The sequence below is a fragment of the Montipora foliosa genome, chromosome 10, assembly GCF_036669935.1.
Source record: "Montipora foliosa isolate CH-2021 chromosome 10, ASM3666993v2, whole genome shotgun sequence".
NCBI lineage: Eukaryota > Metazoa > Cnidaria > Anthozoa > Scleractinia > Acroporidae > Montipora > Montipora foliosa.
Genome location: NC_090878.1, coordinates 7,157,616 through 7,170,115, shown reverse-complemented (window position 1 = coordinate 7,170,115; position 12,500 = coordinate 7,157,616). Strand labels below are relative to the sequence as shown.

At 37.5% G+C, this 12,500-nt stretch overlaps 1 protein-coding gene across 1 annotated transcript in view; it reads left to right on the top strand.

The window, feature by feature from the left end:
• Positions 1–12,500, top strand: part of LOC137973419 (dystrophin-like) — a 22,719-nt gene that overhangs the window by 5,142 nt on the left and 5,077 nt on the right. Inside the window, exons 8-18 of the mRNA XM_068820219.1 lie at positions 355–432; positions 864–975; positions 3,505–3,559; positions 4,817–4,856; positions 4,978–5,049; positions 6,122–6,279; positions 6,887–6,961; positions 7,357–7,428; positions 8,488–8,512; positions 8,890–8,987; positions 10,473–10,677. Coding sequence (XP_068676320.1) covers positions 355–432; positions 864–975; positions 3,505–3,559; positions 4,817–4,856; positions 4,978–5,049; positions 6,122–6,279; positions 6,887–6,961; positions 7,357–7,428; positions 8,488–8,512; positions 8,890–8,987; positions 10,473–10,677 — 990 coding nt within the window. The remainder of the gene's footprint in view (positions 1–354; positions 433–863; positions 976–3,504; positions 3,560–4,816; positions 4,857–4,977; positions 5,050–6,121; positions 6,280–6,886; positions 6,962–7,356; positions 7,429–8,487; positions 8,513–8,889; positions 8,988–10,472; positions 10,678–12,500) is intronic.

The window sequence follows — 12,500 nt, the reverse complement described above, 5'->3', positions numbered from 1 at the left end:
AAACTGAAATTAACAATCAACGCAAATCAAGTCAAACGTTGGTTTTTGAGGAGAAGGGAAACCGGAGTACCTGGAAAAAACCTCTCGGTGCAGAGTAGAGAACCAACAAACTCAAACCACATAATGACGCTGAGTCTGAGAATCGAACGCGGGCCACATTGGTGGGAGGCGAGTGCTCTCACCACTGCGCCATCCCTGCCCTATGTGTGAATAAGGCTGGGGAGAAGCAAACAAAAAAGATTTGCCAGTTTGAAGTTAATGCTCTTGACTCTGTGTGCATGAATTCTTATTAAAACTAATAGATAGATGTTCTGTTAGAGAAGTTTAATAGTGTGGAAAGTTGTTTTAATTTAGATTCCAAAGTACATTTATGAGAATGCAGCTTTCAGTGGATCCAGTGTAGAGCCAGCTGTTCGAAGCTGCCTGGAAGGGGTATGTTTTGCATTTATAAATTTATACAGTCATGTTGTTGTACAGTAAACTAAGGTGTTCAACATGTACATGTACCATTTAAAATTATTGATTTAGATTGTGGAGCAACAACATTGCAAAGTGTAGTGACACTGTAATTCCTATGACATAGAACTCATGCTTCTTTTAGTTTTCACTTCTGGCTTTTTAAAAACATGTACATATATTCCTCTCCCTTTTTGCAGTTTCAGTGACATAATCCATGTGGATGTGTAATGAAATAATGTTTATTACCCAATTTACTTTTTGAGTTCTCTTAGGTAACATAATTTTTTTTTCAAATTTTAAAGTGACAACATGCAGTTCACGGATAACAGCAAAAGAGGAACACACACACAAAAAACATACTTCATATAATATGTTTTTATTATATTTTTATCTATTACCTTCAGGTTTCAATTCCAGAGAGAGTTTCAGTTGAAGAGTTTATAGAATGGATGATTGCTGAACCCCAAACGATTGTATGGCTTCCCACACTTCACAGATTAGCAGTTTCTGAAACTGGTATGTATAACATTGAGGCCAATGTAAAACTGAAGGTGTTTATTACGTCTCCTACCTTAAATTTAATTGTTTTATATAAATATAACAACTGAGTCACAAAGTGGAGGTTGGGGCCCTGAGAAACATCCTGGAGCTTCGCTTCCACTATAGGCAGCCAGCTCATAGATGGCTGGCAAATCCTGGTAACCCAGCCATGCAAGACATGGGCCCCCACACAATAGGGGAGAGAAGCAGACACCCATCACACTTATAGAATCAGTGGAAAAGGGGAGGGTACAAAGGGGTCAAATGCTATTAACTAGGCCCAAAGCACAATACTACAATTTGCTTGAAATGGATTCCTCAACCCACTCAAAAATGCACTTCACATGCTACATGTAACGAAGCCCAAAGACACAGATCCAGGCACATGTTACTTAATGCCACTGCTGGACATTTTTTTTTTCACAATACAAAACAATATAATATTTTAGACGACTACTTACACTATTTACCATACGTTACTTACATTACAAGGATACGGTTACGCATACGCGAAAAATAATACAACAGCTTGTAAGTTCTATGTCAAATCATTACTTATGCTAATACCTAAAAATAATCTTTTTTTTTTTTTACCGCTTTCTGCTTGAAATATAATTTTTGTGTCGTTGCTTATTTTAGTACTAAAGGACAACCTTCAATGGGTTCCATTTCCTTTCAAAATAGTTAAGGGTGCAGTTTTCTAGAGCAATTTTTTTTTCAATTTTTATTGAGGTTAGCAGAAGATGTAATTGCAGCTTAGGTATGGAGTTCTTTAATTTACAGGTATATAGTTATGTAATGCCTAGCGATAAGGAGCAGGTGGTGTAAATTAAAGTACATTTGATACATTTTCAACTAAACCTAGGCACAAAAAGGGAGAAAAAACAGAGTCTTTAAGATTCACAATTTTTTGGGAAATCCATTCACTGCTGAACATAGCAACTGCTCCTCATTTGCTATCGCCATTAAATTGAATTTGACTGCACTTAAAAATATTATATCATACATATAGTACTACATTGCATGCAAAGTGTACCACAAAATCTCAAAAGCATCGTCAATATATACGGTTTATTGCACTTGGTAAAGCTTTTTAAAGTCAAAAGCATGACATTCTTATCCCAAAAGTGCCAATATTTTTCATAGGGGACTGACAATATCATTCTGAAGTTGTCGAAAGATTTTGAAGAATTCTAAATTATTTCCAAATTGACCTTTGTCAACAGATCAACTGCTGATTTCCCTGCTAAAATCGAAATTTCAGCAAAACTACATATTTAGTTATTTATTTATTTATTTATATAATATTATTATTTATATTTCTGACTTACATGTAAGAATATGTGGAAAAAAAGAAAAATATGTTTCAGCTTCAGTTGATGTCATTATCAACTGCGGTTTTTGAAGTCTTGTTTAAAAGTGTATATTTTAAGGTTAAGGTATGATAAAAGGGAAATGTAAATTTAATTAAAAGTTCTTGGCCATGCATTTAAAATAGATTTGCATGAATCGAGTCCCGTTATGTGTTGAAGATACAGGTGAAGGTCTTCTCTCCATGATTAACCCGTTGGCCTCTGGGAGTGAGACTTGACAGATTTTACTCTGTCTATAAATGCCAGACAAAACATTGTTGGGGCCATTAGATGGCCAACTAGCAATGAGCAAATATTTGCTGCTGACAAAATGGGCCAGCCTGCAGATTGCTAGTCTGCAGAGTCCAGTCTGCACTTTAGGCTTGCCCATCCAACAAGTAACAATAATTATTATTATTATTGGATGTGGTTGAGCATGATAGCTATAATTATCAAGGCCAAAGTTTGTGTTACCTGCCGAAGCCGATGGCTGAGGCGGATAACACAAACTGAGGCTATGATAATTATCACTATCTTGCGAAAACGGAATCCAATAATTGTTTTATTATGCATATATTCCTGAGCTGAGCTCTGCCATGACAAAACTGATCAAACTGCTGGTTAGTGTATTAGGTGACGTAACTTCTGCATGCCTAAAACGTAATTGTCTGTAGGTATGACATAAGAGAAACACAGTAAACAAGAATCAGCTGTCAATCAAAATCGACCTGGTGCATGACACCAGTGTATAATAATGTGACTTGAATTGCACAAGTTGCATTTGAGTTCATAAACAAGCCAAGGCGTTTTTCTCTGTCTCATTGTAAGCCCTTTCTTATGACAAAGGATTGGAGATCTGTATTTATCTTGAAGTAAAGGTTACACATTTCAAGTCTCTGCATACAATGTTGATAATTATAGCAACTTGATGAAACATATAGCCCAATGTATAAATTTGTGGTGCATGCATACATAAATGATTTCCTGTATTTAATGCAAATTCATGGTAGCATCTAAGAGCACATCTTCTTTATGATACATGTACTAAAATACACAACACAAAACCATGACAAGAATTATGATTATTATTATGTGTGTAACATAAACTACAACAGTATGAAGTATTGTTTATCAATGACTTTTTATTTCATAGTTAAGCATGAGACAAAGTGCAACGTTTGCAAAATGTATCCTATTGTTGGATTCAGGTGAGCTCTTAATGACTCACTGAAAAACTATGTCCCCATTAATAACTCACTGAAAAACTGTCCCCATTAAGATTTAAGGTAAAATTTAAGAATCCGATCCCACCAACGCGTCGGCCAACACATCAGCCAACGCGTCGGCCGACTGTCGGCCGACGCGTTGGCGGCTGTTTAAAGTTATAACGTATAAGATGCGTCGGTAGTGCGTCGGTGGTGCGTTGGTGGTGCGTCGGTGGCGTGTCGGTGACTCATTTGGGCCTTATTGAACTGTTGAAAACCTAAACGTACCTTTTTCAAACTGAATGGAACTGTCTTCGATGGAAAACTTTCACTACCATATTGTATTTCGTGATATTAGAACCCAGTTCCCGTTACGACAAGTGTTATTAGAACCCAGTTTTCACTCGTTGCCCGAGACTTCGTCATATCAGCTATTTATATATATTATTACAGGGCATTCCCAATCCTTTATAATGCACGAAAAATAAGCATGTTGGTCGACTTGCAAATTAACTCCCCGCTTTGGTAACTGACCCTTGCCAAAACATCACGCAGACCTAGGTACTAGTGTTTCATTTTAAAAATGGCGGCTCGACCAACGTGTCGGTAGTGTGTCGGCCAACGCGTCGGTAGTGTGTCGGCCGACACGTCGGTTGTGTGTCGACCGACGTGTCGGTAGTGTGTTGGCCGACGTGTCGGTTGTGTGTCGGTGGTGTGTCGGCCGACGCGTTGGCCGACGTGTTGGCCGACGCGTTGGTAGGATCGGATTCTTAAATTTTACCAGATTTAATCATCTCTATCAAAATTTACCATCCCTTCCCTGTATTGTCTACACTAACAGGCAGAAAGAAGTGAAACCACAGTGACTATAAAATCTCATTTTGGTTCAATTCCTGATCATGATCTAGGGTAGAAAGGAAGCGCTCTTCAAAAATGCATGCTCCCTGTTAGTTTCTTAAGTTTTCTGCCCATGACTCAAGTCTTGCCCAATCCATTCTATTAATTCTCTAGTCTTAGTGTCAGACTGCACATTTCGGTAACTGTGAATCGGTAACCATAGCGGAAGGTCAACACAGTCAGTTTTCAACCAGGGCAGACGGGTCTCTTTTCCACTTGCCTGTCATTCTTGCAAATAGCTCTAGGCAGTCAAAGAAATAAGACTATATAATACACCTGAAATTTTGTGAGACACTTTTGTTACTCAGATTTCATTGAAGATTTCTTTACATGTACTTGATCTGTTTTGTTCCTTTTTGCCAGATACCGCTGCTTGAAATGCTTCAACTTTGATCTTTGTCAGGTTCATTTCAATTTTTTTTCTTTTGATATATTATTCTTAAATTATATGAACATTTGTCGAATTATATTCACAGATTCATTAGTTGATTTCACATTTTTATCTCTCATTTTGCAATCAATAGAGTTGTTTCTGGTCTGGCCGTGTCAGTAAACAACACAAGATAGGGCATCCTACTCAGGAGTATTGTCTGGTGGTATGTTTGAGACATCTTGTGAAAATGTAACCAAGTGATTTTCAACGTAGCTCATTTGTAAGGGACCAATGCAAATCTGAAACAAACCAACCAGTAAAATTTTTGCATATTATTCATGCATAAAACTACCTTGATTGTGAGGCAGTGCACGGCCCACTGGTTAGGGCGCTTGCTTTGAGATCCAGTTGTTGTTTAATATTCTGTTCCATCGGCCCTGAAAAGCCCCCATGGAGAGTGGTCAATTAAGTATGTAATGTAATATCTATAAATATTATCAACTCCATATTTTGCCGCGTCTATTATGTTTTCCCTGATTTTCTTATTTAAGTAACTTCCTATTGTAGTATGTAATGTTTTAAACAAATAGAGAGAAATATCATCGATCAAATTAGATGTATACACTGTACATTCACCCTCTTGAAGCAGATTAATAGACTGCACATGTATATGCATTTTTGGTATTATTAATAAACCAGAATAGTCAACAATGAAATGATTATGAAATGAATCATATATCAAACTGCGGATATGAAATCAAGTAAAGCTATGATCTGTTATGACAAAGTTAGAACCCTCAAATGACCAGATCCCAATGTCAGTGGCTTCATAGCTCAGTTGGTTAGAGCGTCCCACTGGTTTCACGAGGTCACAGGTTCAACCCTGCTGATTAGTCCTGAATTTTTCAGTCTTCTCTACGCAATTGTTAAAATTGCGTTCATTAAACTGTGAGGATCATAGCTTTACTTGATTATTATTAGTAGTAGTACTAGCTATTAAATTGTTATTATATTGTTATTGTTGTTATTATTATTATTATTATTGTTGTACTTGTTTTTGTTCAGCTGATCAATCTTTCAGAGTGAAGTAATTATCTTTTACCCAACTAAAGTACATTGACATTTCACACAAAAAGTCTGTTATTAATAGCTGAAAAAAGGTGTTGGTGCCAACTGGCGTGAACTAAGAAAATTTGGCTACTTTTTTTATCTTAAGTGATGAAGTTATTGACTGACTGTTTTTGTCATTTTTTGCAAAGAATGACTGAATACTGTCTCTTAATTATCTTTCTCAGTCTACTCAAAAAGAAGACATCAAAGATTTTGCGAAAGTGATGCGGAACAAAGTTAGCAAAAAGAACAAGAAAAAAATTCCAGAACATCCATCTAAAGGGAGGTTTATTCCAATTGAAATAGAGGAAGCTACTCCTTCTGAGGGAGAGGATGAGCACTTGTAAGTAGATAGGTACCTTGATGGCTTGGCTTGGTAATCTTAACAAAAAGCTAGTAATTAAACCCATTGACCACTGAGAGTGATATGAGACAGATTTTACTTTTAAAATGCCAGACGATTTTACTCGTCAACTGGGGGTCGCCTAGGGCGCCTGCGGGGTCATTGGGTTAATCATTAAAAAACTATGTACTGTCCATTAAGCAATATCTCTTTGAATTCTGGAAAGACCAATTAGCAAGGTTGACAAGTGAGTACACTCAAGAATTATTCTTCCACCGAAAATCACAAAATGGTCATAAAGGTTGATTTTGTACTAGCCTGTCAAGGTTGGCTCTTGATTGTTGCATTACAAGGTAGCTGGTGTGGAGGAAAGATCTGGACTGTTTTTAAAAGACTTCAATTCTTACTAACTCTTCAATTCAGGTTGTTCGTGTGATAACACCTATTGCACTTGCCTGTATATATACTTGTTTTTCTTTCAGTTGTAAATTAAGCAAAAAGAAGAATCCTTTATATTCAAGGAATTTAGTATGCAGCATAATGTATTAAGGTATCCTTATGCTTATTCTTTCATGTTCTGCCTGATTATTTATTTGTCGTCTTGTAGAGATTCAGTAGATGCAGGTTCGGCAATAAAGGTTTTTCCAGGGACACATGACAAACTGGGAAATTATGCAGCAAGGTCAGTATTTTGATTCTTATTTAAATTTTATATTGCCTCACATATCAGAATTTAAAGAAAAACCTTGAGACTCTTGACTTGACAAAATTCAACAAAGACACTTGACAGAAGAAAGGAAAGGAACTTTAAGTGTCTAGTCATACTAGCGCCAGAGCACTAATTGGGGACACTGTAAACTGAAATTAACAATTAACACAAATCAAGTCAAATGTTGGTTTTTGAGGAAAGGGGGAAACCGGAGTACCCGGAGAAAACCTAGAAGGAACATGCCAAAACAAAAAGAAATATTATCTATAGTACTAGTGTTCTTAAGGTATCTAATGTATTGTAATCACAAAGAACCTTAATATTTTGTTCTCTGCCTCGATCTGTAATCCATTTTTATTCTTTTTCAGACTGGCAAATCATGAAGCAAGAGAAGAAGAAATATCAAGAGAAGAAGTACCTGTCATAACAAGAACTGCCATGTATGAAGACACATTCATTTATGCCTCTTTACCTAAAGAGTATAAAAAACACAAGCTTGTGAAATATTGGTCCGGGGCCAATTTCTCTAAACTCCCAGTAACTTTTTGGGCCAGACAAGCCATTTGTGAAACAACCATCTGCTTGTTTTAAAAAGCTGGTATTTTATTGCGTTAACTTAAGGCAGAATGGTTGAGGCCTGGTCCCCTCTACTAACTATGGGCAGAATGGTTGTGAGTGTGGTTAGGAAACCCGGCAAACTTCAAACGATGAAGTTCTCTTTTGAGTTTTTTAAAGTCACGTGACAATGACCATGCACACATAAATCCAAGATGGTGTAGTTTGGTAGGTGAGGTTGCAATTTCTGGTGAATTTCTAAGGGTTTTATTGTTAAAATTGTGTTGAGTCATTGTGAAAATCGACGACTTGAGAGCTACAGTAATTAATTGCAACACCTAGTAAGTTTTTGGACTTTCAGGGAATGGGCCCATGGAGATCAGCAGGGTTGATCCAGCAGTGGGAGGGCCTAACTAATTCACTGTTAAATGCAGTTCATCCCATGCTCTATTTCTGGACTTATAAAATGCTTAGGTTAATGAGTTCTTATTTTGGGCAAAAAAGGCACCAGTCAAAAGGAAATTAGAGCTGCAGTAATTTTGCCTTCCATAGGGCAGTCTGATACGTAATTTTGTCAACAAGTTAACTTTAAAACCCTTTTTTTTTAATTCCATCCATTCATAGCTGTTTAAGACGGGTATCATCATTTACACATTTTTACTGACTGAATGACAGAATGGTCATTTTGTAATGTTATTTACAGTACAGATGCAAAGTACTGATTAGGATAACATTTAAGATGCGTCCGAATTTAAAGCACACTTGTGACTTAAATTCTGTCCTTCTGTTTACTGTCCCCTCAACTTAATGAAGAAGTTATATATTGTTGTTCTATTTCTGAGAAATGTTTGGTTAGTTATAGTACCCGAATGATAAGTCCGTAGGGCTTACCCAGTACTTATATAGCTCACAAATGTATTTTTTTGTTTTTTTGTTTTTTGTAGTTTCACTGAAGAGCCAGAGGCAATGGTAAAGGTTTTGTTGATGTCTCAAGATGATTAAAACGCATTTGAATTTGGAGACCATTCGGTATCCCCTCTCAGTGCAATGTGACTGGTGCCATGAGCGGGCAGAATGGAATGCATCCCAGAATGTGATTGGCTGCCTAGCAATCAAGATGGGACTCCATCTCTACGTGTTTTAATTCTTAGCTAATTATTCACCAAACTTGTCTAGTCAAGATGTCATATTGACCTCATTCTTTCTGTGTTTAAATTATGTACCTCAATTTCATCTTAGTCCATAAAAACCCAAAAACGTAACGTAGAATCTGTTATCTAGCCATGTCATCTAACCATTTGTTTTCCCAGCAAGTTGCAACACTGATCTGTGTTCTAAAATTGTAGGGTCCCTCGCCAACTGAAATAGCGAGTGACTTGCCAGTTGATAGTCCAGAGAGGAGAGACCTTGAGGACCTTATCTCAACCTTAGAGAATGATAACAGGTGTGACAGAGACTATTTGACAATGAAATTATATATGAAATGCATCGAACTGCGGCTATGAAATCAAGCGAAGTATGATCCTCGCAGTTATGAACGCAATTTTAGCAATTGCGTAGAAAAGCCTTAAAATGCTAGATATTTTAACTACAGATACAAGGACAGATTTTGAACAGAATTACCTTTGCGTTCAAGGAAGCAATTTAAGCAGTAACAGGGGAAGAAGCATGATGAATAATATGCAGGCTTGAAACGGATTCAAACCCAGTTGCGCTGCACACTGCACACTGCGCAACAGATCATAGATGAGGAAGTCTTAGTCTGTTTACCAAAAGGTTCCATATTACTTCTGCTATTGTTGTTTTGTGAATGTTCCTTTTTTATTCAGGGGAAACGCCCAAACAATAAGAGGGTGATTAGAAGGGTGAAAGAATATATTAGGGACCTTAAGAACAACTAGATGTGTAATAGGCATTTCCTTGAGAAAATTTTACATTTGATAAAAAAAAGCAAAAAGTCTTATATTGAATCCATGGTAGATTAGAGCGGTTTTCAAATGAGTGTCGTAAAACCAAAACTGAAGTAATTACTTTGGCCAATCAGAAACGACCGAGACAATCCAGTAAACCAATCAAAACTCGAAGTAATTACACCTAGCGGACACAAAGCGTGGGAAAATGTGCACGCGAGAGCCACGATTGGTTTTGGTTGCTTCTGATTGGTTGAAAAAATGGCGAGAGAACTTTGAACCAATCACTGAGTGAAGTAATGCAAAACCAAAGTAATTCGCTAATTACTTTCGACACTCAATTGAAAACCGCTCTATAGGGTCTCGTAGTTAACATAGTTCTGAAAAGTTGAGTTTTTGTGGTTTTGTACACATATTTTAATTGCATAGCAAGCTTGCTGGTTGTACAGGAGGAGGCTTCATATAAAAGGAAAGGTTACGTTTATACAAACGTTGGCCGTGTAGCACTTATATTTTAAACAGAGTTAACTGGATAGAGGGTAATGTGAAGTGCTAGATTTCTATCCCATATGAACCATGTGAGCGTTAGCCCTACTGATGGAAATGGGCCCACACAAGGACAGAGAAAAACTCTGACCACCCTGACAGAGAAAAACTCTGACCACCCTGGTCAGAGTTTTTCTCTGTCCTTGTGTGGGCCCATTTCTATCAGTAGGGCTAACGCTCACATGGTTCATATGGGATAGAAATCTAGCACTTCACATTACCCTCTATCCAGTTAACTTCATATAAAAGGGACCTTTCAATCGCAGGACGAGTACAACTACGAGTACGAGTTTTCCGTACTGAGCATGCGCATAAGGTTTGAAGAGCCGACGACAAGGCCGTTTTGAAGTGCGCGTGCTCAGAACGGAAAATACGTACTCGTAGTCGTCTTCCGATCTAAAGGTTACGTGTAACGGGAAACCGCAGCCTCGAATTTACTGAGTTTGATTTATTGCTTTCCTCTTTTCGTGCAGAGCATTACAAAACCACATCAACAGCATTCAGCAATTGCAGCACCAGAATCAAGAAGAACAAAACACCGTCCCCACTGAGGACCCCACCAAAGAGGCCTACCTACGACACCAGAGGGAACGTCTGGAAGCACGCGAGGAGGTCCTTGAGGAGCATAATTATCAGCTTCAAGTTCAGCTGCATCGCTTAACGATTTTATTGCAACAGGTACAAGGAGAGATGGAGCTACGGCGCTCCCATTGTTGGGTTTAATGTTTGTAAGAGTCCATTCTTAACAGGTGTGGAAGATTATAGGTTTGGGGTATAGAGGTTCATGTGCAAAATTGGTGCAAAAGAACAATGAGTATAGACATTTTGAGGCACTAACAATTTTCTTTTGGTGAGGTATTCTTTTGAGCGGTCTAACACAGATTATCCTCATGGCTTTCTTTTTTGTCTTGCCATTAAATTGTAAAAAATAGAAATAAAAAAATGAATAAATTTAAATATACTTCACGACCTACACGTCGTGTGATAAAGCGCACGATAATATTAAATATGATTGTAAAGCGTCTACCGATTTTGTTCAGTTTTAAAATGTAAATTTATCAATAAAGAGGTTCACACATATATAACTGATTCTGACTTTCTTTGCTAAATGTGAGATAACTTTTGGTGCTCTGAACATTTAATGTAAACGGAGGACTTGATCGATCATTTTAAATTGTTGTTGATGTAAACGTTTTAAAGATGCTTGTTCAAAATGGCGATTGATATGAAACTTCGATGACCACAACAACAAACGATTTAAGCATCATATTAATACAAAGAATGCAGTGGAATAAAACTAAAACAGGCAAAAAGAACGACTTACAGTAGAAACGTAATCGAGGTGAACAGTTGGTGACTCAATATTTACGGAGATTATATCATAGGTTGTAACTAAAAGCGAAGAAGGGAGTGGCTAAAAATAAGTATTCATACAAGTAATTAAAAATTCGTAAAACCCGTTGTGTGGTTTGATTAATCTGTCGTAGGACAAACTGACCATTGCTGGTCTTGTAGAAGAAGAAAAGAAAATTCGTCTCGTTTTGCCTTTCAGAATCATCTCTTAAGGCGCCCGCAAACGGGGACACATTTGCTGAGGAAGCAAAATGTTTCTGAACAAATTCAGAAACATTTTGCTTCCGCAACAAATGTTTCCTGGGGCCTAACACGGGAAAACATTTGCTTCCACGCCATTGTTTCCTCGTTTGTGGGCACCTTTACAGTAATGACAGGAAATGATAAAATCTTTTAGATTTTGCCATGATGGCTTTCAACAAAAACCGTGTTCTTGCTTTCTTTGATTATTGTACCAAATAAACCCAGACGAAAAGATATTGAAGTCAAAAAAGGAACAAAGAAGACAGAATTCTGGAAGCTGAGAAATCCGCGCACAGATAGCGGAAGGGTGGCACTAATCATTTCATGAAGCATCCAAATTAAGAGAACTTAACTTTCCCCGCCCTTGTCCTAACAGCCTTTGTTGCCTCATCCAGTTCTTAACCATCCAGACCAGAATCTTTCCTTTAGAGATACCCGGAGATGACCAATCCTACATCCAAGATTCCGTAATTTGAAATGTCTCCTCAAGTATGTACCACTTTAAATTTGCGGGCAACTGTGGATACAAGAAAAAAAAACTCATCCTACAGGGTCGGGTCAGAAGTGTCACGGATAGTCAGAAATCTCTGTTGCCTGCGCCTAAGGCATGAGAGATCGGTATAAATGTCATCAAAGTGATGGTGACGTAAATGCCCAGTTACCGCCGAATTCTAGTTAAGTAACAAATTTTTGCTTAAGGACGGTGCCTGCTAATTCAAAGGTATTTTTGCCCCAGTTTATGATTATGCAGAAAATGTAGATCTTAACAAGTGTTATTGAAATCCAAAAAAAATGGGGGGTAACCCCGCATTTTTCAAAGATAATTGATGAGTAATTAAAATACAAAGTAATGTATGGCGTTCTTTCTCAAATTGAAGCTTAATTATCTCTTAAAAATGCATGGT